A 26,428-nucleotide genomic window follows, 5' to 3' on the forward strand; every position below is an offset into this window, starting at 1 on the left:
GTCGCCTTGTCAGGCGACGCGCTTTTTTTTTTTTTTAAACCTTAACTGCCACATCCACTCCACACGGTTCTAGCCTTCTCGAACGAAATGACGCGTGCGCGCGAATCAGATACCAAAAGTGAGCGAAGAAATACAAACGGACGAGAAAAAAAAAAACAATCACGCGGTAGACAGCCATCAGCGTTCGTTCAGTAAGTTTCTTCTACTCTTGTAGGTTTTCCTCTAGCTCTTTCTCGCTCTGATGTCCTGGGGGTAAGCTCCGTGCGCCCAAGTGTCCCAGCGCACGAATTCGTCGCGAACCATGAGCCCGAAGTAGCAGCAGCAGCATCGGTGGCGTCTCCCCACTTGGCGACACAAACGAGCACTGACGACGACTTCCCCCCGCGGCCGGCCAAAGCGAAAGCGGGGCTGAAAGCGAAAGCGACGACGGCGGCGCGTCGATGGAGGAGGAGGAAGAGGAGGAGGGACGGTGGTCGGCCCGCAAATGGGTCAAGGTGCAGCGACCATGACACTCGCGGCGCCTTTCTCTTCTTCCCGTCGGTGCGTTACGTCACTCCACCGCCGCCGGAACGGGGAAAGTGACGCCCGCGACGACGTCGGACGGGCCGCTCCGCGGGGAGTCCTCCTGTTCGATACCTGCCTGCCGCCGCTGGCCACCCCCCGCGCGCGCTCACGATTAAGCGGCTGTCGCCGCACGGGGGAGTCTTTCCAAGACCGTTCGGCAGAACGACGATGCATGGGGGTCCGTTTTTCTGCGCCACTCGTTGGCAAGCCCGAGGAGGGGGGAGAAAAAAGAAACACTGAGGGACGGTTTGGCTCCCCCCGCCAACATATAGTATCTTCGAAAGCACATTCGAGAGACACGTTAAGGCTGGAAAACGTAGAGCGTTCTTACGGCGCCAGGCCACCGGCACCGGTGTGTTCTGTATCCATCGCGCACGAATGGAAGTTGACGAAGACAAACGACATCAAATAAAAGCGCAAGAGAGGGGCAGTAAACATACTGGGTGATCGGATGCGGCGATAACACAGGGCTCCCCTGCAGTGAGTGGCCAGCGAAACTGATCTGTTCAGTTCACATTGAGGCGGGATCGAAGCCGAATCAGGGCCACAATTATTTTTCTTTCTTCCAAGGTCACTTGTTTTCCTAATCGCCCAGCTTTTGCATCTTTGGTTGTGAGGTAGAGAAATTAAGAAAAAAGAAGTATTTCTCTTTTTCTATAATTATAAGTATAAGACTGTCAGTCCACCTCATAGTTTGTTTCCTTTGCCAATCTTTCTCTAGTCTACATCATTTTTAGCTGTGAAACAACTGCAGAATATTCCGACACTGGCTAGGAAATGCTGTAGGGAATGTTCAATCTTCAGACGCGTACCTAGACCTGAGCTCGCAGCGAGCGGGCAACCGACAGGATAAGCTTTCGACCACGAAGATCAGAAATTAAACAGTTCCGATGAGGATCCCCAGATATACTGATAGTTATGGTGCAATCTTACTGCATGCCAAAAAAAAAAAAAAAGGATGAGATGATGAAAACGGCGTTCATAAACATCTTCACGCTGAAAAATCCTCGTGTCTGGAATTTCTGGGGAGTTGTTCTTGCAGTTGCTGGCAATCCCAGTAAAGTAAGAACAGCGCTGCTTCAGGCATTACCAGAGAGACGAAAAGCGGAAAAAAAAAAAAAAAAGGAAACGTTCAACCATGCATTGCAATAGCGGAGGTGGTCCACACAACGAATATTGTGCAATGAACGCGCTAGGAAACAAGCATATCTTTGACGAGCTATCAACGATTGCTTTGACGTTCTGTTGCTTTCAGGCGACACAAAGATGCTTGCAGCAGTCCTTTGCTAGTCACAAACACTAACAATACACCTTCGAAGATTAACGTCCACAAAGGCGTGTCAGTCGAGTATCATTTTTATGCTCGGAATTGATAAGTGCATTGAAGATGTCGGTGCTATTAAATTCTTCTGACATCCCAAACATATGTACGCTGACTTCTCTCTCTCTCTCGCTCTCTAGATGCTCAGTCAGTGATTTTCATCCAACGGCAAATTTTATTTTTAGCACGGTTCGAGTGACAAGGCGCCTAGCCGGCACACGCGAACGAAAAAGAAAAAAAAGCAACCACTTGCATAAGATGACAGCACAGACTCCACTCCAAGAGCCTCCATTACCAAACCGACTGAGGAGCAGAGCGCAGTTACAAAAATACAAGGCATAAAGAACTCATAAAGAGTGCGCCTTTGGACACCGTGCCACAGTAACACCGTGCGCCGTGATAGAATGCCGCACCACTCCACCCTTCTTCCGCGCGGGTCAGTTCATCCGCTCATGCGTGCTACAATGCGCGTCACGGGTCACATTCCGTGTACTAGACTCCGTCTTCTTCTTCTTTTTTTTTTTTTTTTTTTTTTTTGCCGGCGCGCATCATTTTCTGCGAAAACAGCCGCGTTACTTCTCAGTGCACACACAAACACAGAAAGGCACGCGCTAGCACGAAAAACTCGAGATAAAGTCAATGCCTCGGCGGTATATCCCTTTGCCCCTGCGGCAGCGGTCACTACCATTGTCATCATCGCAGCAGAGGCGCCGCCCCCTGGACCAGGTGCCATCGTCCACGTAACGACTCCTCGACGGGGTTATTCCGAGACAGGCCGTACACACAGTGGGCCTTCGTAGGCGACAACGGAGAGCGAGAGTGCATTAGACGCCGCATCCGCAACGACAACGATGTAAGAGGAAGGTTTTCCTCACTACGCCTCCCTTCCCCCCTTATCCCCGGATGTCGGCTGCTAGCTGTTTGTGTACCGCACTTGGCCATGATCAGCACCCCACTGGCGAGCGTTTCTGGGTTGCTCCGAGAGAACGGGGTCATTCCACTGCCTCCTTTTCTTTATTCTCCAAACGGCGGAGTCGTTCCCGTCGCGCTCGGAACACCTGACCAAGTGAGCAGAGAAGGGTGGGTTTGGCAGGACATCCGTGGATGGAAAAGTACCTGAATGGGCTGCCGGCAATTGTTGTTTTGATTTGAACTTCTTGTTTATGGTGCGGCCGTATGGTCGTTATAACCTTTGTTTGTTTTGTTTGTACTGGCAAGGAAAATATTACATCCATGATCATTGAGCTACATGAAAGTCATGCGGTGAACCAGGATTCTTCGTTCTTCTGGGCTGACCAAGCTGTGTATCCAATTAGTGTGCATCGACCATCGACCTTTCTTTTTTGTAACTGATGACTGTTTGCCAGAACTTCTTTCTGGCCTCCCTAGGCAGTTGGCCAGGCAGTTTGTCGAGGTCCATCGCCATTCTTCCGAAAGGTGCGCCTTTCAGGACAGAAAGTTTAATTCGGCTGCACCTAACAGAATAGCTTCCCTGTTCTAACAACATAATGCACACCTTGCCGCTCATTTCAGCGTATACCGTTCTGGGCACGCTCGCTGTTCACCTACCTCCCTAAATGATAGGGTCCCCCAATTCTAAACCTCACTAATACTTATCGAACACTTGAATTGATGTGCATGGTTTCGGTTTCGAGAGACGTCCAATCCTAGTATAGCAAAACGAAGTGTAGAATTTCGTTTCGTGGTGTCTTATTTGGAGCAACGATTAGGGCAGGCGAACACTCATTTCCCTCTCGCATATCTGCGCAGCAGCACGCTCGGTCAAGTGCGGCAGATGCAAGCAGAGCGGTCGATTAACATGCCGGAAGCAAATTAGAGGACATGCGTCTTTGACTCTCTTTGTTTGCTACCACACGCGCGCGCTGCCGCCCCTTGGATTTCGCCGAGAACCTAAGACACATTGCGCAACATTCGCAACCGAAGACGCCCTGATAAGCTTCTCGGGCGCGATGATAGGGCGCTTGCTCGAACCCTCCGGCGTGTTTTCTGGCGCTGATAGCAGAAACTCGCGGCGTAGTGTACGCACGTAGCGTGCGAACGGCTTCTTACACGCACGCCGTGTATGCGCTGAATGGGTCGCCCCCGTCGAGGTCTCTCCCAAGTGAACGCTTGTGAACGTGCCACCGAGGCGGCGCGGTCGCACGCCTTCGGGGCTGGTCGCGTCGGTCGACGGGGCATAAAAATGGCCGACTGTCACGCACTCTGCGTGTCAGCAGCCGAGGAGGCGACACGCGACTCCAAGACGACCAAGAAGAAGAAGTCGCAGAGAACGCGCGCCCGCGATAATGGTCGTTGGAAGAAGGTTAGACGGTCGCCGACGCTCAGCAGCTCTTCTGCCACCACGCACCTTCGCTTCCTGCTTTTCCTTTTTCCGCCTCGCACCATTTACGGGGAGGCGACGCTCGACGACCTCAGCTGGCCTTGGACGTCACGAAATGTTTGCGCGCGAAACTCACGACGATGATACGTGCCCCAGGAAGCAGAGGAGAAGTTATTCTTCTTCACAAGCGCGACTCGTCGCTCACGACTCTGTCCCAAAATGCTTCGTATGCGCGGCTCACCTGCATCACTTGCAGCACTTTCTCTCTGTTTCTCGCTCCTCATTTCGTTTTCTCTTTTGGAGGAACTGAATTCTCTCTTTTTTTGCTCCGTAGAATGATCACCCCAGGAACCAACACCTGCTGGAGAAATGTGGCCTAGTCGTTCGGTGACGTGCACATCGTTATTGCCCATCCTATATAAGCTCACTCACTCACGCCACGGAGTATACGATGGTGAATGTTCATAGTGGTTGGGGTAGACATTCCACGTTGCGTAAACTGGCGCTATGTAGTGAGTTTCGCAATAAACCGCAATCCTAGCTCCCTACGGTCGACAATTAGGGAGCCTGATTGCAGCGATTGTATATTATATGGAAGTGCGAATTTTCGAAATCGACGTTCAAACCATCAACTTGCGCGGTTTTATCCAGTGAAAAAACTATTATAACATTATGTTCTCGCGATAATGCAGGGGCATTAAAACATTCAGGCGTTTCCAATTACAGCTCAAGTGCACATTCATAACCTATGATTTAGACTCGTGCTGCAATTGTACTCGACCTACATAATCGCGATATGCGCCTCTTGTAGTTGAGAAGGTGCTTGTAATTGTCAAGCTATATACCGGCTTGGATAGCACATAATAAGGTGCTAAGTGGAGGCGCAGTAATCGTGCATCTCCGTTCGTTGCTGCAGCATAGTAGTATGCATATACAGCAGTGGCCGCGCAGCAGAAGAAAAGAGAACACGTGGAATCCCTAGTGAAAAGAACCCTATGAGTCACAATAATCTCATACAGGTTCCTCATACTAATCTCGTACAAATCTCATACCATCTCATACAAATATCATTCAGCGTATGAGAATTAAATATATGAGATTGTATGAGATATGTATGAGTTTAGTATGAGAATCTGTATTAGGTTATTGTGACCCATACGGGTTTTTCGCTAGGGATGCAGCGACTAACTATATATGTTGTGCATGCATGTACGCCAGCATTGAATGTGCGGTGTCCCAGGTGCTGTTCTGCGCGCGTGCTTCAGTACACATGGAGGCAAACTGATTTCTTGGGCCTCAGTCTCACCTGATAAGACTGTGGATATACAGAAGGCGGATAGGAGGGCCACGCCGACCAGCAGCGTGGGCCCAGCTATGAGGTGTCGTAGCCCCATGGCCTGGCCTGGGGGTCTCTTCGTCACCTGCAGAAAAGAAGGCAAGGAACAGTGTTAAAAATAACCGGTGAAACATCTTTTGCAGTTCGCGATGAAAAGCTGGCGAAAGTTTAACATTAAACCTGGTTACAAAGGGCAAAAACAAAAAAACACGCCGCGGTGACTCAGTGGTTAAGACGCACGGTTACTAAATACCTGTGGTCAATCCGCTGACGTACTTTTTTTATTCTGAAAACACAAGCAACAAAGCTCGGACCCGATGATTGGTCGGTGGTGGTGAGAGTATGAATGCTATCGCATCAATACAAGAAAGACATGCTACTGCAGACAAGAGAGAGAAGGGAGTGGGGGATACATAATAGGACAATATATACAGCAATGACAAAGAGAAAAAGACACAAATATATAGAAATAGCCGCAAATAAAGAATCCAAACACAAAGCCATTAATATCACTACCTTGAACAATTTCGCTGCAGGATGGCGACCTCAAAACGACAAACTTCAACATTACAGCAAAAACAAACCAGGGAAGTTCTTGTAAATTGTTGTAGCGACCATTTAATATTTTAGAGCGTGCACTCCACTTCTCCTATGCTAGACGTCAAGGTCGGCTCCGAACATTTGACCTTGAACTCGGGCGCTGTGCAGCCAACATCGTTGTCTCCATTCTAGGTAGTGCGCATGCGACAGTTTCGGCCTCGCCATAGCTGCCCCGCAAAAACATTGCCGCGACTGGGTTTGGAACCCGCGCCAGTACTAACAGAACAGCTTCTCCGGTCCAGGCACGAGAGCACTATGAGATCGCACCGGACCGCGCCTCGTGGAAAACTGCAACACACTCTCGCGCTGTGCAGTGAACATCATCGTCTTCATCAAGTTCTACCTCCGCCACCCCTTTATTGAACGTAGGTAAAATGCGCCCTATACATGTGCCTCCTGGGCAAGTGCGAGCGACGTCCGCGAGCTAAGTGTTTGGAGAATCCACCAGGCGGCGTGAAAAAAAGTGCTGTAGACGAAAGCATTGCCTCTAAATAAAGAGATCGCAGCTGCGCGGGGCAGACCATCGAACGAAGTGAAGTCAACGGTCTACCGTTCCCGAGAAGTTTATCAAGCGCGGAAGCGGGCCAGGATCGAAGCGGCAGCAACGGCTGCGGCCAATAGCATACGTTCGTGAAACTTGGTTCATAGATAGCTGACCCTCTATAATTTTTTATTTTCTCTAATTTTCACAGCCCACAGAATGCGTGCTGCATAATGGCACTATATTTGCAGCCAGTAAAGCTGCGCCACCACAAAGTTACCAGTCCCATATGTATTTCAATATTTCGAAGACTCCACTCTCCTCATGTATACAGATTATCTGTCCCTTAACGAAATCGTGGTGGGGGGTGGTCGATTCTTAATTCACCAACGTATGAAGTCATGAGCACCCTAATTTAGCATGCCCTTGAACCTTTACACTGATACTCCTGGACTTAAACCTCTAACCTGCAAGACATAACAGCCTCGCCTATAACCACACACCTTTTTCTTGTGAAGTTTTTGGTAATAACGTGTGAGTCGGAACACTAGTTTTGGTGTTTCTTTAGTCACCTACGTCTTTGTACCCACCCCGCTCTTGAACGGATGCCCAACCTTGACGGAATACACATAAAGCAAATAAATATAGAATACATTGAGGTTTTACAGAGAGACAGTAGCTGCGCTGCCAGTTTGTCAGTTCACAGATAAATAAGTGTCACTGTAAAAAGAAAAATGCAAAAAATGCAAAATGCAAAAGTAAAAAGAAAAAGGCAAACTTATCAAGAGTACTAGCATTAGATTTGTAAATCTGTTTATGTCAGCCTGCTTCGAAAGGGAAAGCTATAACATTTTAGCAAGTCAAAAGTGGAACTGTCACGCCGACTTTCGACACACAGCTTTGCACTCAATATCGGCTGTTTTTCGCCATCTTAGCTTTCTCTCTTCAGGGACGCCATCCGCATGGCGTTGAATGCGATTTGTAATTGCTATGCTGCGACGAGTCGCGCGTCGGCACAGGTGCTCACAACAGCGGTCCTCCAACGACCCCTCGACGACACTACGACGAATGCCAAGAGCTTCCCCGGGCGATAAATAACAGAGGGAGGACCCTCCTCGTGTCACCGCAGTCGTTGTGGGGCGGGCATAACAGCAGGCGATACGAAGTGCTTGCTGTCCAGGTTAGTGCGGCGTGAATTATACATTGAGGATGTTTCTGGCGCGCGCACGCGACGGCGACGACGCTTCGTGTGTGCAGAGCGCGACGCAAGGTGTGCATGGGACGTGACGCTGCTCACCTTCAAACGCATCGCCTGTTGCTTACTCGTCCGAGGCAGTCACTCGAGTGTCTCGGGATGAGACAGTGCGTGAATCGCCCTCACCGACCTTCTTTTCTTTTTGCCGCTTTCTATCTCTCTCTCTCTAGGTGTATACAGCATTGCACTTTTCAGTAGATAAAATGTTCCTTGAAGTCTTACAAAAGGGCAGAAGTAATATCGCCTAATATTTCTTCATCCGCTCGCTGCATGCAATTACTGTTTTCAGTTGTCATCGACGAACACGCAATATTCGCCTCATAAAAGGCTTTTACCTGAATCAAATACAAGCAAGCCCGTCTTTCGACCCCGGTATACTTATAAAAGAAAACAATTCGAGAACACTTCGGTGACTAAAGTGATGAAAAGCGAAAGCTTGAGTGCTGCATTCTGCTACGCGACTGTTGCGCATGTAGCGATGAATGCTGCTACGATTAAAGCGAGCGACTACTCTTTCACATTCTGCGAGTGCATTTATTCAGTGAAGTCAGCTTGGCAGCGACGAGATCGCGCTCCTTGTATTTTTGACTGTTATGTGGTTGATTTTACCAGGTGCGCAACATTAATTCACACAAGTAATTCTTCAGAAGTAACTGTCACTAATTAGTAAATAAATATTGAGTAGCAATTAATTAAGTAGTCATTAACTAAAAGTTATTAATTAATTGCTTATTAATTAGTAATTGCTAATTGATTGGCATGTGGCCATATAAGGCACGCATTCGCGCATACTGTGGTGGTGCTCTGTGATTGGTCGAGACTTCCATGACGTCATCCCGTCTCGACCAATCAGAGTCGCCGCAAAAGCGTGACACTTTTGCTGACGACAACGATGAGGCAATGAAGGCTTTCGCCTTAAAAAAGCAGAATTTCGCGGCTGTAATGTGCAGTTCTTTCTGGTTGAAGCATGCAGGGCATTGACTTCTTGTGTAACGGCTGACTTCACTTCAGTTTCGTTAATAGCCCCCTTTGGGGTGTTACATAAAGGTTGCAAAGATTGCGATATACACATGCACCCGACAAAAGTCAAGCAAGCCTCCTAATTAGGCCGCTGTTCTTGCAGCTCGTATCTCATTTGGAGCGTACAGTCACAAATCCGGTTGTTGCCCTTATTCTTATTTTACCCCTAAAAAAAGTACTGCAGAAAGTATCCGTATGCATTTTTTAAGTATCAAACGTTTCAGACAGAGCGGAACGTCCGCGCACATCTGCGAGTAAAGCACGGAAAGCTGTCACCACGAATTCATCGCAACTCTTCCTGAAAACCACGCCAGCCGACATCGGCAGCAGCAGCAGCAAAAAGATGTTCATAAGTTCTTTGCAACAAAGCTCATGCACTCTCATCAAAGCAAAACGAGGGTAAGCTTGCCACAAAGAGGACATTACACATCACAAACACACGTACGCGAAAAAAGCTCTCCAGAAGGGAGCCAACTTATGTATCTCACAACGAAGCACCTAATTTTACTTGCACTTGCTTTCTGACAATCTCTTCAGGAGAGATATGCACGACAATGCAAAATCTTCGTAGCCGCAGTATCCTGAAGTGCGTGTTCGTGACAAGAAGGGTCAGTGTGCCCTGCGCGACTCGATCTCCTCTGACACCATGTCGCAGAGTAACTCTCCAGGACAGAGTAAGAGAGAGAGAGGCTATAAAGCATCGGTCACTGAACCAGACCAGCTGGCCTCTGAAGAAAAGTCTCGCTCATTCGCTCAGCACAACGTGCTCTGCCGTGTGCCTTACTCTCCTCGTCCGAGACACACAGACGCACTGTACTCGGCCCTGCTTTCTTCTGTGGCCCGCGTGTTCCCCACATAACAACTCCGCCGACGCCGGCCGTGGGTACCGCCCCGTTCCGGAGAGGAGCCGGCCCCGATGTTCCGGTGCCGCGAGAGTCGTCTCGGTGGCCCCATCTTCCTTTAAGGCATTACACGATGCCCGAGTGCACCGACACGGAGCTGGCTGATGCAGCGAGAAGCGTCCAGCCGTGAGCACATTTTGCGCTCGGTCGTTTCGCTCCTTCTTTGCCTTCCACATCTCTCTCTCTCTATTTCCCTTGTACAGCTCGGAATTAAATGCAAGCTCAGACCGGGCGATTCATTAAAGGTGCTCTCACTCCACCTCTCTTCCTCTCACAACTTTTCGTATTTCCACTCTGTCGCCGTACCTCGCTATTTTCTTTTCTATTTGCTCTCCCCCTGCGCGTCCGGTGATCGGGGTCGTTAATATCCCTGCCTCTCCGCGGGTTCCGAGTGATCAAGATCGTTAATATCCTGTCTGGTCGGGAAGTTCTTTCTCACCGAACGGAAGAGTCAAGGAGGTCCTCTACGTACTTGCAGTGTTGAAGGTATCTGCACCTCTTTCTCTCTCTATGCATCTTAGTACCGAAACCGGTATGCGGAACAGAGTCGGTCCGCGCGACGAGAAATCTCTCTCTAACGAAACGCAATCGGACGGAGCTTGCCGCCATTGGAGACGCCTCCGGGGCGTTTGTAACTGCCGCCCCACGGAGCTCGTGAAACCACTTCGTGCCGCGGCCACTTCGTGAAAGCACGCGGCGCCAGCCGGGTGCTGTAGTATATACTATGCACGCACACGCGTTTTCAGCTGTTCGACGCCGGTCGAAGCCGCATTGGCGCGGCTCTCGGAACGGATACTCATTTCGTGGTCTGGTGTCGTTTGCGAGTGAGTCTGTTTAAGAGAGAAGGAACAAAACGGCGATAGTTTGGTCTCCATTTTATACTGCACATACCGGACCCACTAACGAAAGTTCTCTCCCATTCAACCTCCTCTCTTTCACTCTCTCTCTCTCTCTCTATCTTCCGGCCGCTGCGCAATGTTATAGCTCTGAGAGGGTTCGCGTGACTCTTAAATGCCGGACGATTACACGGGCTATACATCACGTAAAAGGGGAATGGCGCGATAGGAAAATTGTTCTGGAACTGGCGAAGATGCGGAAGGGGAGGGGGATGCGCCCACGTACGTGCACGCTGTGCAAAAAAAAAAAAAAGAAGAAAAAACCGTCTCTTTCTCTCTCACTCACTCACTGGGCGCGAGCTCATACAAGTCTAAACGCGACGGCGCCTGATAAATGACGGCTGTGCTCGGACGCTCTGTTTTAGCGCATTGTTGACCGCCTCTGCACGTGTGCGTACAGGCTGCGTGCGAAGGCGATCCTCCGCTCTCTCAGTGGACAGAAAGAAAGCGAAAGTGCACTGCTCCGGGATTATAACCTTCTTCCTTCGTATTAGTTTATTGTCTTCGTTCCTCCTCCGGTACTAGTGGTTGTCGGCTTCCAAGGCGCGCGGCTCACGGTCAGAGTTAATTGAAGGCGGTCTAATGATCTAGAAAGACTGTCCTGTTACGGCGACTAGCTTTGTTATACAAAACTATCAGGCGGACATGAGCCGACGCCGTTTAGATTAGTACCTCTTTCTATTGGAAGGTTTCGCCCTCATGTCTGCAGGTTTGTTGACCTCCATCGTGCTTGCTTTAGAAGCGGCCGTGATGCATAATTCGTTGCCCTAAGACTGAACGCTGAGTTTGGCTCCCTGCACGTAACGCGTGTAAGGGCAATAATTTACACGTGTAAGCATGGCCGGCCTGGCAAATTGCTTACCTTCATTACAGAGGCAATTACGTTACAGTAGGGCTCTCGAACGTGGTTAACGAGCCCGCTGGGGTACTAAACCTTATTTAGAGTTCTACTGAACTAAAAGGCACCGCGACCAATTGGCCACTGTGTCAAAGGAACAGGATATATTGCTGTTTCAAGCGCCACTACGAAGCAAAAATGAACTGATGTGCCTCAGATGTGCAGTAGCAAAAGTAATTATAGGCGCAGCAATTATTGCAAAGCCAGCGTCAAGCCAATGGAGGCACGAGCCAGACCGGTAGTTATTTAGGGAACCAGGTGATATATCTTCCAATCACTAGCAAAAGGATCCTAGAAGTTTTTACCTTTTGAAATTTTTTTTTTACTCCATATAACAACTCGTGCATTGTTACAGTGCTTGTCGTCTTGATTTTTACTAGCGCATCGACAGTGACCCGTAGACGAGGGAAAGAACCGAAACAACAAGAACCCAGAAGCTTCTTCAGCGAGGGTCCGCCTCCGCTGCGCTTTCTTTGCAGCATCCCATAGTATCATCGCGAGCGAAGTTCCACTGCAAAGGTAATAGCGAATATTGCTGCGCGAACATCACGATGTCCTCACTCAGCGTGAGACTCTCGACGAGCGAACTGAGAGAAAAAGAATCCCGCGTCCGGGAAGAATCGAGCGCGAATGACTTCACTGCCGAAAGTGAACGCGCGGAGCTCCGTCCGTCCGTCCGGCGTCTCCGGCGAAGGGTCAGCGATCGCTCGCTTCTTTCTTCTCTCGCAACGGCGGCTGCTGTCTGGGCGTCGTTGTCCGCGCACACAGGCTCACACGCACGCAGGCGCGCTCATCCCAGGAGCCAACGCGTCCTTTGTTTCGAGACGACCGACGTGGAGCCTAGGCCGAAAGAGAGCCTTTGTTCGCCCATGCGAATCAAGAGCCGCCGGTCAGTGCACGAGGTGCGTCGCGGCTGGACAAACACGCGTGCAAGGCGATGCTCTTCTTGGAAATGCTAGGTGGTACGTCTCAGTTGTTTCCGATGCACTGCCCCGACCACAGCGAAGGACGTGCTCAGTTACAAGGCCTGGTCTGGGGACAGGGTGACGACAATCCAGTCCTTGCGTTTTCTTTGTCCTGGGAGAAGCGGTGTTCTAAAAGTAGTTTAATCAGCTCTTCGAGTGAGCGAGTGTGTCCAGACATCAACGGTCGATACTATGGGCACTTCTGTATTTTCCTCGAAAATTAGTCTTTGGCTAGACAAATTTGGTTGCAGACAGTCGGATTCTTTTAGCCGGTAAAGGCTGTGGTTATGTAACCGAAGATGACTGCCGAAGGAAAGAACCCTCCATATGACTTCCTAATCTTATTAAAGAAACTTAACGGGCCGTATCTTAACGTCACTTTGCACATCAATGTCGGCTTTATTAAGCAGTTATAGAGAATTCTGAGCGTATGAGAATTATTTCGCGGTCACCATAGCAACCTGCGGAAAACCCTCGTGCTCCTCGTTTTCCCTTTGTTTTTGTTTATGGATCTTTTTTAAACCGGTGCCCCACGCTTTTGTTATGAAGTGTTCAGCCTGCTCCAGACACAATGGCGACAAAAAAGGAGGTAAAAGTTTTTGCCAGTGCCTCAAAAAAAAGAAAAAAAAAATCAAGGCTCATCTGAAAGAAAAGCAAAAGGGACACTGACAGCGTTCGCTTTTTGGCCTGCCTGCGTGCAAGGAAGGTAAGGTGGTACAGATATGTGCTCTCCTGTCTCCTTAGCTTCAGATGCAGCACCAGAAACAGCAACGAGACGGCCACTTTCACTTTCTCGAGTGCGTCCGGCGTTCTTTCTCTGCTTGAGGGACTTCGGAAATTGTTTCCTGACGAGCAGCTCGCATGCTCCACTGATGGCCGTTTGTACACTCCCGCTCTCTTTCCCTCTCCTAGGAGGCAGCAGAAGAAGACGACGATGACCGAGGCGTTGCCTACCTCCGAAGAGGCGTGCAAGCGAGTGGACGCATCATGCGTCCGCCGGTGTGCATGACCTCTCTGAGGAGTTCGAAAGGAAGAGAGCAAAGCAGAGACAGAAGCCGAGCGGCTTTCACTGGCCTGGAAAAAAGTGCCGTCGTACCGAAGCGCTTGGTTTGGTATCTCGCGCTGTTTGTCAAAGCTCGACAGGTTCTCTCGGGGCAGTCGTTTCGTTCTTCGACCTGTGGCAATCGGAATTCAGCCAATGAAGTTCCTTTACGAGCTGCATGCGTAGTCCACAGCGTTCCAAGTTCGAAGGGTTCCTAACTAAATGTACGGTACTTTTTCCCATTTACTTAGGCTGGGGAAGCACGTGTAAAATAATTTATAGTTAATGGGATGATATACTGCTTCACACAAATCATTGCTCGAGCTGCATTCGACCACTTTAACAGTTTATCGTAATATGCGAGAACAGTTAAAGCAATTCCATTGTCTTGTTGCGTTTCAAAGCTATATTTTTTCCTGCTGTTTGTCTCGGGAAAACGGGAAGGTTGCTGAAACTCGCGTTGTGGAGTAGGGGGGGGGGGGGGGGGGGGGGGCATGTTCTGTTCAGTTTCCTCAGGGTGCAATGGGCAGTTAAGTGTAACTTCATTCACAGGATAGTGCTTGCAGGAATTTCGCGGGCCAAAGTTTACTCAGAGCCGAAAAGCATTCCCTTGCGACCGTATATAAAATTATAGTGCGCGTTTATGCAGTGGACACTTCTGCCCTCATTCAAGCCCCTTGAGGGCCTTCGCAGATAAAAAAAGAAAGAAAAAAAAAACAGTTAAATGGAACGAAACAGTATTAACTTTTGCGCTAGATAAACGGCGAGAAAGCAAAGAGAACCATGAAGGGTTTGCAAAAATAAAAATGTACTTTCACCTCTCTTTCTTTTGTTTTGTCACATAAACTGTCCTTTGCGACTTTCGCGACGCCAGCATAGCGGACGTCACGATCTCCCTTCTCACGAGTATAGTGGTTCACTCGCTGGCGAGCGAGAGGAACCCGCGAGGAATGAGGAAGAAGCGTCACCTCTCAAAAAAAAAAAAAAAAGAAAGAAAGAAAGAAAGAAAGAAAGAAAGAAAGAAAGAAAGAAAAAAGAAAAGAAAATGCAGCGCCCGTTTTTGCCGCAACCTAAGGTGAGGATGAAAAGAAAGAAAATATATATTTAAAAGAAAGAGGAGAACGAAGAAATTAAGCTGGTGCCAGAAATTTCCGCGCGTTGCGAAAAAGAGAGAAAGCTCATTCCCGAGTGGCCGCCTTTACGCCGAGCGTGTGTTTATACGTACACGTAGTACGTAGCGGCAGGTTGTCATTTCTCCGACGCGCCTTCCGTCTTCTGCACGCGGGTCTCTGTCAGCTGACGAAACAGCCAACACGCCCGACTTGAAGGCGCCCAGCGTGTACTATCGTTCTCTCTCTTATTACAATTCAGAATACATAGCTTAGGAGGGAGAGGTGCGGATTGTGCTAGCTTTGATGACGGAGAAGGAGGAGAAGTAGCTGGTCTGTGAAAGCAGAAAGCTAGATGCCGAGAAAAAAGCGTGCAAGTTCGAATGAAAAAGATAAACAGACACTCGGGGAATGAAGTAACGAGCTCTGTCCAGGTGGGTTCTCCGACAATTACGTAATTGGCACAACGACCAAGACAGCGACATGGCCAGAGCGGACGCGTTTCCCCGCCCTATCGTCGCCGCATTAAGTGTCTCCTCTTCCTTTGGCCGTGCTCCAGCCCCATAGTGGGTGCGCGGCATGCAGGCAGAGCGGCGGCGAACGCGCAAACAGGTTTGCCGCCACGGAAGGTTCCTGTAGCGCTGGCTGCTAAAGCGTGCTCCAAGCGTGGCGCGGGGTGATCAGATAGAATCTGGTGATTCCACGCGAGCTTGTATACAACCCGCGGTGTAGCAATCTTACCGGCTTGGCAACGATTTATTAACTAGTATCAAAACGATCGCCCCCATCATGTGGCCACTCGATTGAGTCGTTAACGACGCCGCCCGTGAGGAGCGATTATTTATACACACGGTGGAGGCGGTCGTCGTAAAGGGTCAGTATGTATCAGCCAGAAAAGACGTGTCATTAAGATTGAATCGCAATGGCTCGTTGAATATGAGATCGTCCGTGAAAACACAGATAAAGACGCTCAACCATGTGTGAGGGGACGTGAACGATCTTGATCTTTCCAACAGGCGGATGGAGCTTTATGGTGATTATAAGCAGATCAGAAAGTCAACGTGGTTGGTTTTCGTGAGTATCATCTTAGCAATTGACCATAGATGCAAGATTCAATGGAAGTGAAATGTACTAAGCAATGCTTCGTGTTGTATCTCCCCTTGTTAATTTTCCTGTGAACCGATTATTATTATTATTATTCCTCTCGCTGAAAGAAGTGAATACAAAACAGATTCGGTGATGGAACTTTGCGAACATCAAACCCGGCGCTCTCAGGATTGCCCTCAAACGCCCTAGGTTCACCACTCTTTAAAAAAAAAAACGCATAAGAACTTGGAATAATTCATGGGCAGAGGCTTCAATGCACAACTTCTGAAAACAACAACCAAACTTATCCATCAAGAAACTCAGCTACTATCTCCTACATCATGTCACACACATTATATGAATAACACCACACTTTTCTATGTTTCATGGGTGTGTGCTAACAACCTAATACTTTAATTACAGCCGATACACCTTATGAGCAATGGGAGGCTTTAAGGTCCACTATCCAGGGTATGACCTTTTAAGCAAAAGAGCCCAATGCATGATCAAGTACCTAACCTAACCTAACCTGATATTTTTTTTTAGTTGGATGGTTTAGTTGTTACATGGAAAGGAAGGCGCTGTATCAGTCTCACTTTTCGGTGGACGCCTACACTTGCATATAACGACATACAGTCGGAGGTATATGTGTTACTGGCTCCAGTATAAAGGCGGTTGACTCCTCCATCTGCAGGACCCGACGACTCGGTGCGAAACCCCGGTCATGACAGCCGTAAGATTTCCTTGTTCTATGGGATGTCAGTGGATAAGGCAAACGCTAAGCTGATCGAAATTAGACCGGATTATTTCACCACCGTGTTTCTTTCTCCCTTTCTTAATTCTTCATCTCCCTTCTCCGTCATCGCCTCTCTGACGCCGTGGATCAGGTGTCCTCAAAGAATAAAACAAGTGCTACGCTTTCCATTTCCTCATAAGCAATCCTATGAGCGAACACGGTGTTTCTGCATTAGGCTGTATTAGCGCGTTCGGGATCAGCGTTCTTCTGGGCGTTTTCAAGCGTGTACAGGAAGCCTTGCGATGGGGTACAGCAGCCCTGCCCGCCACCGGCGAGTCCGGCGTCAGTCGCGTCGGAATAAGCGTAATTGCGGCACATCGCCGGCGTCCTTGGGGGTCGAGCACGCGTTGCCTTCACCCCGGCCCTTTGTTTTGCCGTCGGGTTAAGACGAAGAGGGAGAAAACGACCGCGCGCAGGCGATGGTGTCATCCGTCTCTGACTGCGCTGCGCCATCTCCTTGCCTCCGTTTAAAGCGAAGACGAGAATGCGGGAAAGCCCTACGCGAGGAAGGCGCCGGGTGACAATGAGCAGGGGAAACGCTTCGTTTCTCATGCCTCCCCTTCGGTATGAGTTATAGCGCCACCCAGATCTTGTTGCATGAACTACATTTAGCGATGTTCGCTAGTCGGCTACTTGGAAGGACAACAAAGGGACCGAGACCACACAATTTAGTGGATTTTAGCCAGTTTTGGCGGTAACGCGTTACTTTCTTCGGTAAATCAGTAATGTAATCGTTACCATTTCGGAACTGTGACCGTTAAAGTACTTACATAACGTTTTTCTGTAAGGGTCCCCGCCACACCTTCACCCCCTTTTTCAGAAAAAAAAAAAAAAGTGCAGGTCACCTAAAGTGATGTTGAAAATAAGCAAAATGTACAGGTGCTCTCGACGACCCTTGTTGCGGCGCGCATGCATGTAAAAAATGCCTGCCCTTGAGGAAGCACACGATTAAAAATAAAAAGACAGAATACCCACATAGCAAGCAACACTTGCACGAACACATATTCACACACTTGCCTGACACTAAAATTCAACAGCAAATTGAATTTCTTAGAAAGCAGTCCCTGCAATACTGTAGCGGTGTTTATGAACTTTTCTTTCAAAACAAATTTTGTTCTTTTTTCTATATGCAACTGCGGCTACATTTGTAGTAATTGAATTCTCGAGGGAGCGAGGCTGGCCTTGAACAGCTTCAAATAAACACTCGCGTATTTTGTGGTAACTATACAGGTTCGAGAAAAAAAGATTGTTTATGTGCGCAAATATATTTCTTGGGGGGACTATGCCAATAAAAACTTTTTTTATTTCTACACAATTTGCGTGGCTTTTTTGTTAGTAGAAGCACACCGAGAATTTTCAAACGTCACATTTTTTCAGAATTGCTGTAAATAATTTTCAGAGTTGAGCAATGCTTTCTCTGTGAAGTTAGAATTGATGAAGTGTCATTTTGTGTTTAATGTCAAATTCAGAAAATGGCCTCACCGTGTGCCGCAAACTTAGAAAGTACTTTAGGCGAATATAACATTGCAAAGCTCATGCACATTTGTGCAAAGCATTCTCGTTAAATCGGTATTTCGGGTAAAATCATTGTTTGAGCTAGAAGTTTTACGTCAAATACGAGCTTTATAAAATTGTTATCGAAAGTTCTTGCAGCAAAGACGCAGTGATTAAAATGCATGGCTATGAAATAACGGCAAAGTAACGTAGTTTTTTTCTTCGCCTTTTTCGTAGGTAACGTAGGGTGGTCACGTGTTCCTTTTTTTTTTTTTGTTTAGCGTAACATTTAGTTACTTTTTTTTCGGCAACAATACTGATTTTAGCAAAAAAAAAAATAAGTACTACCTTGGCAGCCGGTGTCATTGCTTTCTAGCAGCGCGTCGGATGTGTCAGTGTCTTCCATCGTGCCCATCAGCGTGAGATTAATAAAAAATTAATATTTATTAATTCGAAACCCACCGCCGGACACCCACCGGTAAAAATGGGTACAAGCGTCCCCCGGCCTGGCGCTCGGCTTTTCCAGGGGTGTGCGTTTGGGAGAAGCTCCGTAAACCCCGCTGCGCGCCCCTCCTCCGCAGTGGGCCCAAACCCAGTTTCGAACCTCGCAGCCTGCAAAGGTGGTTCTGTTTGTCTTTCAAAGGTATTCCCTTTGACCCTCACCTGAAGTGCTCCCCTAGAGCCTCAGCTGCAGCAGTCCTAAAAAAAAAATTAATATTTTTAACGAAAATTAAATATTAATATTAAGTCGTGGCCTAGTGGTTAGGGCGTCCGTCTCGGCTGCGGGAGGTGGTTCGTTCGAAACCCGCCGCCGGACACCCACCGGTAAAAATGGGTACAAGCGTCCCCCGGCCTGGCGCCCGGCTCTCACAGGGGTGTGCGCTTGGAAGAGGCTCCGCAAACCCCCGCTGCGCTCCTTCTGGGGCAAAATAGTTTCGAACACTTCAGCCTGCAAAGGTGGTTCGAGTTACCGTGTTTCACGGGGTTCAAAACTGAAAACGAGTCGTGTCCTGCACACGCGAAAACTCAGAAAATGCCTTGTTTCAAGTGCGAAACGCTTTAAGCCAGCGTGTCGAAAGACGTAAAGGTTCACTGTCACTGATGAAGTTCACTTCTCAGAGATCACTGCAGTCCCACGGCAAGTCCGGATTTCCGGCCTGTCTGACTTTGCGACGACGCTGGACGAGTCACGACTCGTCCAGCTGTGCTGTTGCCTGGTTGAACTGGCAAAGGCTCTTTTGCCTAACAGAGAAAACAGGCTTTATGAAATTGCGGCGAACTGCTTGTCCTGTTCACAGGCTGAGAGACAGCATAAATTTATGAAGCTGTGAGGTATTTTTAGATGTAATTGGAGTTTTAGATGCTTTGCGTCACCGTGACCCTGAGCGATCAGTATCTAATCTGGCTGACGCATCAAAGAACGCCGACGGAACTGACCAAAGAAAAGAAAATAATCGAATAGTAATGGCATCGGAAAAAGCACAGGAAGCAAGTGTTTGCAGAACAGTGTAGGTGCCGGACTGCAGCTTGTCACCCATCGTTTTCGGAGAAAGCAAATCAGCAGTTATTTAGGGCTCCTCTTCTTTTTCAACGACCAGGCTATGGAGTTCTGGAAACGGGACTCTTGCCTCAGGCTTTCAGATGCGCTGAGCCTACGCAAGTTCGAGAATGCTTTCCTCCTCGCATAACTCCCCGACGCACACTTCAAATTAATCCACGCAGAGTTCAGGCATGCGAGCAGTTAGCTCCGTCAGTTGAGCCTTCCGGCGGAACTGTCTTCGGGCGCGAGGCGGCGCGGATCGGAAGCGGAGGCACGAGCGTGCGCAGCTCTCGGCGCGGATAGTCACTCCAAGGACGCGTCCTTGGGGCCCCCACTTGCGGCGCGTTTTCCATTTCTTCGGCCTTCCAGCGCGCGCGCGCTCAGCCACCAATGACCGCTGGCCAGACGTGCAGCGTCACTCGTGACGTATGCAAGCACGCGTGCCGGACGTGCAAGACGCCCGAAGACAGGCCCGTAGCTCACGACGCCCCTCGTGACGCATCGTGCCTGAAGCCACACGCAGTATGTTTGCCGTACACGGCCAGGAATTCCGTGTCGGCTAGCGCGAAATAGTGTAGAGGCTTACTTCTCTGAGCTGTGAAAGCGTCACTGTTTAGTTGCATTGGTAGCAACCGTGACGTCATTTTCTCTAACTTAGCATGAGCATTCCTTAATTTAAATTTTACACGACGGATGATATAGAACGAGCTGTCTGAATAAAATTTTTTGTGAACGTTCTTACCAAAGATAATTGACCAGGACACGGGCACTTAATATTTGTTTTTCTGGGGGGATCTGCTACGCTGAAAACATATAGCGTCCTCTGTGAGACATGCGCGCCATAGGACTAGTAGAAGAGACTTCGGATAGCGAAAAAGAACGCATGCTGGATGTCCGATGCTCAAAGCTGCACAAGCGACAGGCGTTATGAGAGATTCCCATTTTGGACGGCGGTTGTAAAAGAGGTGTGCCTCAGTAATTCTTATTCGAGAAAAGATTATTTCTACTCCACATCGGGTAAATAGAACCAGATGTTTTTATCGCTGAGTGGTTTGGTTTGCTTTGTAGGGTTTAACGTCCAAAGTGTCTGGCGCTGAGCAATGCCGTGGTGGAGGACTCCGGAAATTTCGACCACCTGGGGTTCTTTAACGTGCACATACTCCGTACTAGTACACAGGCGCCTTGCTTTTCACCTCCAACGAAAGGCGGCCGCCGCGGTTGGGATTCGATCCCGCGTCCTTGGGAACAGTAGTCGAGCACCGTAAAGACTGAGCCACCGCGGCTTGGCCCTCGTGAGTGCGTTTGCAGTTGAGGTCAGCATCGCTGAATGGAACTACGTGTATATAGAAATGTATTCGAAGAATAGGCAAGTACGCATCCTCGTTGAGAGTGGCAAATGAGGTTGGCTCGTTGTAACAAAGCGTGAAAAATGTGAAACTTCAGAATTTCTGCCGATGACTCGCGATGCCCGTGAAGACAACTCCCATTCGTTCTTCGAACTATCGGCGCATATACGCTGAATGATTTTCCGGCGGACATTACAGAACTCCGAAGGAAATTGTCGGAAAACTCTAGGAAAGCCCTTATGTGCGTGGAGCCGGGATGCATAGTGAGGAAAGCGGCGTTCAAAGATGGTACAGCGTTCAATTTACCCACTTACTGTCTCTGAATCACAGGCCTTGCCTTGGCGGGCAGTACCTACCCGTCTGACCACATGAGCAGTCTTTTCCTCTTTTTTTTTTTATTTTACTTGGCGTTAATTAGGCATTTCGTCTCCAGTCCCGCGCTCACACGCAGCAGACACGCGCGTCTTCTCTTTTCGCTGGTCAGTTCCGCGAACACTCATTCTCGCCTGAGGGAATGAATGCGCCCAGCACATTTTCCGCCGTCTCGTTCAGTCTGCTATATACTAGTCTGGTGGTCTTCATTTATTGTAATTTCATTTTCTCGCCCCAGCTTCCTGATACTACGCAAGTCGTCCTCTAGGCCCGATTGGGCTGGGAAACAAAAGATGCACATACGAACAAAAGTAGCATCATGGCGCCATGTAAGGCGGAGGATGCGTCATCCCTCTTGCATATACGTGCGACTGAGATGACTTAGGGTATCCTTTTATTCGCCGTTAATTGGCTGCGCTCCCGGACGACGGGACGCACGTGGATTCGGCCGCTTTAGAATGTGGAACGACTGCCTCGGGAGGCAACAAGCTCGAGCTGGCATATTTAGCCGCGGGCGGTGTTCTTTCATCGCTTGCGAAAGTGAGTGGTTTCCCAACGACCAGCGAGTCAGCTGGGGCCCTCTGTGAAGTCTACGCACGAAGTCCCTCCTGGCTTCCCCGGAACGCAAGAAATATCTAGCCATACATTTCGTCACTTTGTGTTTCTTCTATATGCGTGCGCAAAAACGTTTTCCTCCAGTTTAACGGAGATTGTAAAGTTTGGCAACGTGCAAGTGACCTTGCCGATAGGCTTCCAATTTTCATGGCGTCATTCGGGTACCACGTGCTCACTAAGCAGTACAGATAGCCGCGCCCTGGAGTACCTGGATAACGGAGTTTTATCACCTATTTCTAACTCAGGCTACTGTTTGCAGGCTTCACTCGCTCGCTCACTCTCACTCGCTACTCAATCTCATTAACTCACTCACTCACTCACTCTCTCTCACTCACTCACTCACCACTCACTCACTCACTCACTCACTCACTCACTCACTCACTCACTCACTCACTCACTCGCTCACTCACTCACTCACTCACTCACTCACTCACTCACTCACTCACTCACTCACTCACTCACTCACTCACTCACTCACTCACTCACTCACTCACTCACTCACTCACTCAGGCAATCATTGCTGTTTATGAGTAAGTTGCTGCCTTTTTTCTGCTGCCTGTAGTTCAGAAATCACGTAAATTTGTCGCGGATTCTTGAAATCACCTTAAGTTACCCTTCTAAACAGTTTCCAACTCATTCCTGTCTGTAACAGCGTTCAAAAGCAGCGCGCTTCAATGCATCTGCTTGTTCGAGGAGCAAGACAGCGACGCAGTCACGAATAACATGAGAGGACAAGGCACTCTGCACTTTCACTCATCGCAAAACAGCCTGTCCAAGCAGAACACCCATGTGTACCGTGCCACGGCAACGTATACGCCCGCCTCAGCGGGATGCGCGTGGCGCATCTCCGTAGTCGATCGGCGCGTGCGTACCTCCCGCTGCGACTCGAATCCGTTGGGCACGATCGGTGTTGCACGCCGAAAACTGCGAGCTCGACCCGAGCCCCGCACAGAACGGAATGATGACGTCTTGCGGTGTGCGTATACACGCACCGCCGCGCAGCGAGGTGGGAGTGATTCGAGGCGAAGCGCCCTGAACGCAGCATCCATCATGCCATTACCGGAGATTCACGATGGCTGGGCTTGTGTTGCTGCACCGGCTTGCTGCTTAGCAAGGGTTCAAGGGAGAGGACTCTGCGGAAAATGATGATGATGATGATTTAATGTCACTTGCGCTAAAGGACCTTAGCGAAAAGGCACTGCAGAGCCAGCACTGGAGGCTGCAGTGCTACTGCCGCTATTGTGACCCTAGACGCGTCATTATTTATTTTCTATCTTTTCGGATTTTTTTGTTCGTATCTACTTAATGATTATTAATTTTATTGTTATATATTTGTTCTTGCTGTTGTTGATGATTATGTATTGGTGGCCGGCAAATTTATAACGTGTGGGTTCAAACGATGTGCCCTGGCCTGAATAAATACTGCAAACATTACTGACCTCAACGCCCTCTAGCGTCGTTTTGCTTGACGAGAAGAATTATGGATAGATTCGCCGGATGTCAGCATAAAATAGTGGTTAGCGAGCTTGGCTGAGACACGCGAAGGTTGACGGTTTGAGCCCTGGTGCGGGCTCAAGATTTTTTTTTCTTGCTTATTAATGAGTTAATGAGGACACGCTGTGCTTTGGTGACAAGCTATGTCCACAGTTCTTGGCAACAGGCCCTGTATACGACACTCATATCATAAAGATTTAAGGCTTTCACCTCAAAACATGTCGGGGCGTGGTCTGCATGCGGCGGGTCGAAAACCTGAGAGGAGACGAGCACCGCGGGACAGGGGAAAGCTTCTACTTTCTGTAAAGCGGTGGCTACGCGGCAGCATTCAGCATCAAACACAGCACCTTCCGGATACCCAATGCTGTATAACTTCGAAAAAAGAAATGAGAAAAAAATTCTTAGGAGGCACTTTGGACCACTAAACTGCGAAGAGGCGAAAGCCGCTATTGCGTGGTGGTCCGAAGCCCTCCACTACGGCACCTCTTTCTCTCTCTTTTTTTTTTTTAACTCCCACCTTCCTCCTTTCCATTACGGCTCGGTTAAGGTGACCGCGGAGAATTGTGACAGATACTGCACCTTTTTTTTACTGTAAACCAATTTGAAACGCCGCTGATGCCTGCTGGACTGCATCTGATTCTGTTTACTGTGCGGTGCGACGTTCGAAGAAGCGCCAAACGAAAGGCGCCGCACAGACGCCTGGATCGGACGCCCGACGGGGTCAGCTTCATATATGCGTGAATCACCTGGTGACGCCATAGTCACCTCTATCATTATCATCATCACTATCACTGACAGCCACTATCCTTATCCCATTAACTGGCGGTGACGGTCCCCATGGTGGCCGCGCTGGCATGGCGCTAGACAAGGACAACTAAGATACATTTCTCACGTGCCCGGCGTCACTAAGCCAGGATGGTTGACAGCTATAGTGGTACAGGACAGGATCGACACCGGACAACGCATGAAACATTGAAGGCTTTCGCCTTAAAATGTAGAATTTTGGTAGACACAAGCTTCGAATATTAAGGACCATACAGCAAGGGGACATTTAACTACACACGTCTGTTAATACCACGTCGCGCCACTCCATTAAGAAACTTCAAGAAGGAAAGTGGATAGACACAAAACATTCCAGGTCCATATAAGGATGGATATTTAAACAGCACTAGTAAGAGGCATCTCTTGAGTTTCCTCACACATTTTTAGAAGCGTTCATTACGCAAAGATGTGCAAATAATAAATGCCAGCATCAATGCAAACCAAGTTTCACATCCTCTTCGATACATGCTTCGCCTTCATCTCGTTTTCAGAATGTCAAACTGTTCCCGCCGGTTGGCAGCTGTCATCATAGTACATAGTAGTTATGCCAAGGCGAAACTTTCATCATGCCACAAACTAGCTGCCAATGAAGTACTTTTCACCATGCCATTGACTGTATACTCGCCAACGAACTATAGCAGCAAAAAAAAAAAAAAAAAAGAGGCCGGGGGATGAAGGACTTGCTTTTTTGCTGGTAAATAAAGAACCGACGTAAGAAGCCATTCGTGCAACGGTGTATTTTTTCCGGGCGGTTGGCACGTAATTGATTGTTAGCAAAATGAAATGAAAGACAGTAAAACTCGAGACACCAGCAGCTATACCGCACTCTTGTGCATTCTCTCGTACAAGAGCACTGCGGTGAGGTGCACACGTAGAGTGCAGTACCACTTGTTCCTTATCTGCATGCACACGGTCGTGGCTTCCTGCTTACTGTTGCACACTCTGGCTCAGCTGAGCGGATCGAGCGAGGGAGACAAGAGCGGCTCATCCTTTGGCCCCGTCCCAGAATGTCCAGGGACACGCGCTTCCACATGCAAGAGAGCCCGAGCGAGAGAAGGCGCTCCCTCGCAGTCAGCTGCTGCCCGATTGTGGCCGGAGACGCTGTGCCACGCACGGAACGACACCGCTGAGCCTTTTCCGGGAAATCTGTAAACACTCTCCAGAAGAGGTGTGTGGCGTAGACTCACGTTTTAAAACGAAACAATGCTCGATAAGAAGTAGCCGTGACGTCAAAGCCAGTATAGAAGATGTGTCATTTAGGAGAGAACAGATGACTGCTCGGTCGGAGCCCTGGCTCGCTCAGCATAGATGTCAGTATCGCGCACGACCGTCGAACCTGCTTACATTCTTCGGGTCTCACTTAAATGTTCCTGGCTAAGCCATCGTCATCAACAAACACACCAGCATCAGCATCGCTCATCTGCCTACCTACATCCACAGCAGGGCACATGGCTCTCTTGTCGACTACCAGTTAACCCAGACCGGACGTAAGTTATACCTAGCCGCTGGGACCGCAAGCGAAAAAAAAAAAAAAAAAAAAACTTGGAGGTCGCTTAAGATTCGTGATAGCGCCTTCTCCACGGGGCTGATACACGAATTACAGTGCACGATATACCGCACCACTGCAGCACTCACACTCATGCTACTGCGGCACACACATACACACCGCAAAACATTCACTGGGTCCCTCTAATATGCTAATGTTACTAGGCAAGCGTCCGTATGGTGACTTATTATTATTTATTATTTTTTTCTTTTTCAGGCGGACTACATCGCCGACTCCGTCGGCTTTTCGGTGCAAAAAGCTCCTTATCGTTCTCGCGTCGAAAGAATTGTTGCCTTCTCTGCTATTATGGACGCCTGGTTGTGACGTCAAGGTGACGCTATTAAATATTTCGAGTTTACTGTTCCCCGCCCTGCATGTGCGAGCGCTCAGACACGGGCTCGGTGACAGCTGCCGACGCTGGAACTCGGCCTTCTCATGGTGACGTCACAGTCGGTGACGCCCAGCCCTCGTTGCGTGCGTCCCCGGACCTTTGGCACGGTCCTTGGCGAGGCAGGGAAAAGAAGGAAAGTCGGAAAGATACAAAACGGCCGGGCTCTAATAAATGCTCGCACGATGCAAAGGAAAGA

The 26,428-nt window shown here is 49.0% G+C and overlaps 1 protein-coding gene across 1 annotated transcript in view; it reads right to left on the reverse strand.

The window, feature by feature from the left end:
- Positions 1–26,428, reverse strand: part of tnc (tenectin) — a 104,639-nt gene that overhangs the window by 63,718 nt on the left and 14,493 nt on the right. Inside the window, exon 3 of the mRNA XM_084597050.1 lies at positions 5,533–5,647. Within this exon, the coding sequence (XP_084453176.1) occupies positions 5,533–5,647 (115 nt within the window). The remainder of the gene's footprint in view (positions 1–5,532; positions 5,648–26,428) is intronic.

The sequence above is a fragment of the Amblyomma maculatum genome, chromosome 3 (assembly GCF_055883805.1).
Source record: "Amblyomma maculatum isolate TAMU_Amacu chromosome 3, ASM5588380v1, whole genome shotgun sequence".
NCBI lineage: Eukaryota > Metazoa > Arthropoda > Arachnida > Ixodida > Ixodidae > Amblyomma > Amblyomma maculatum.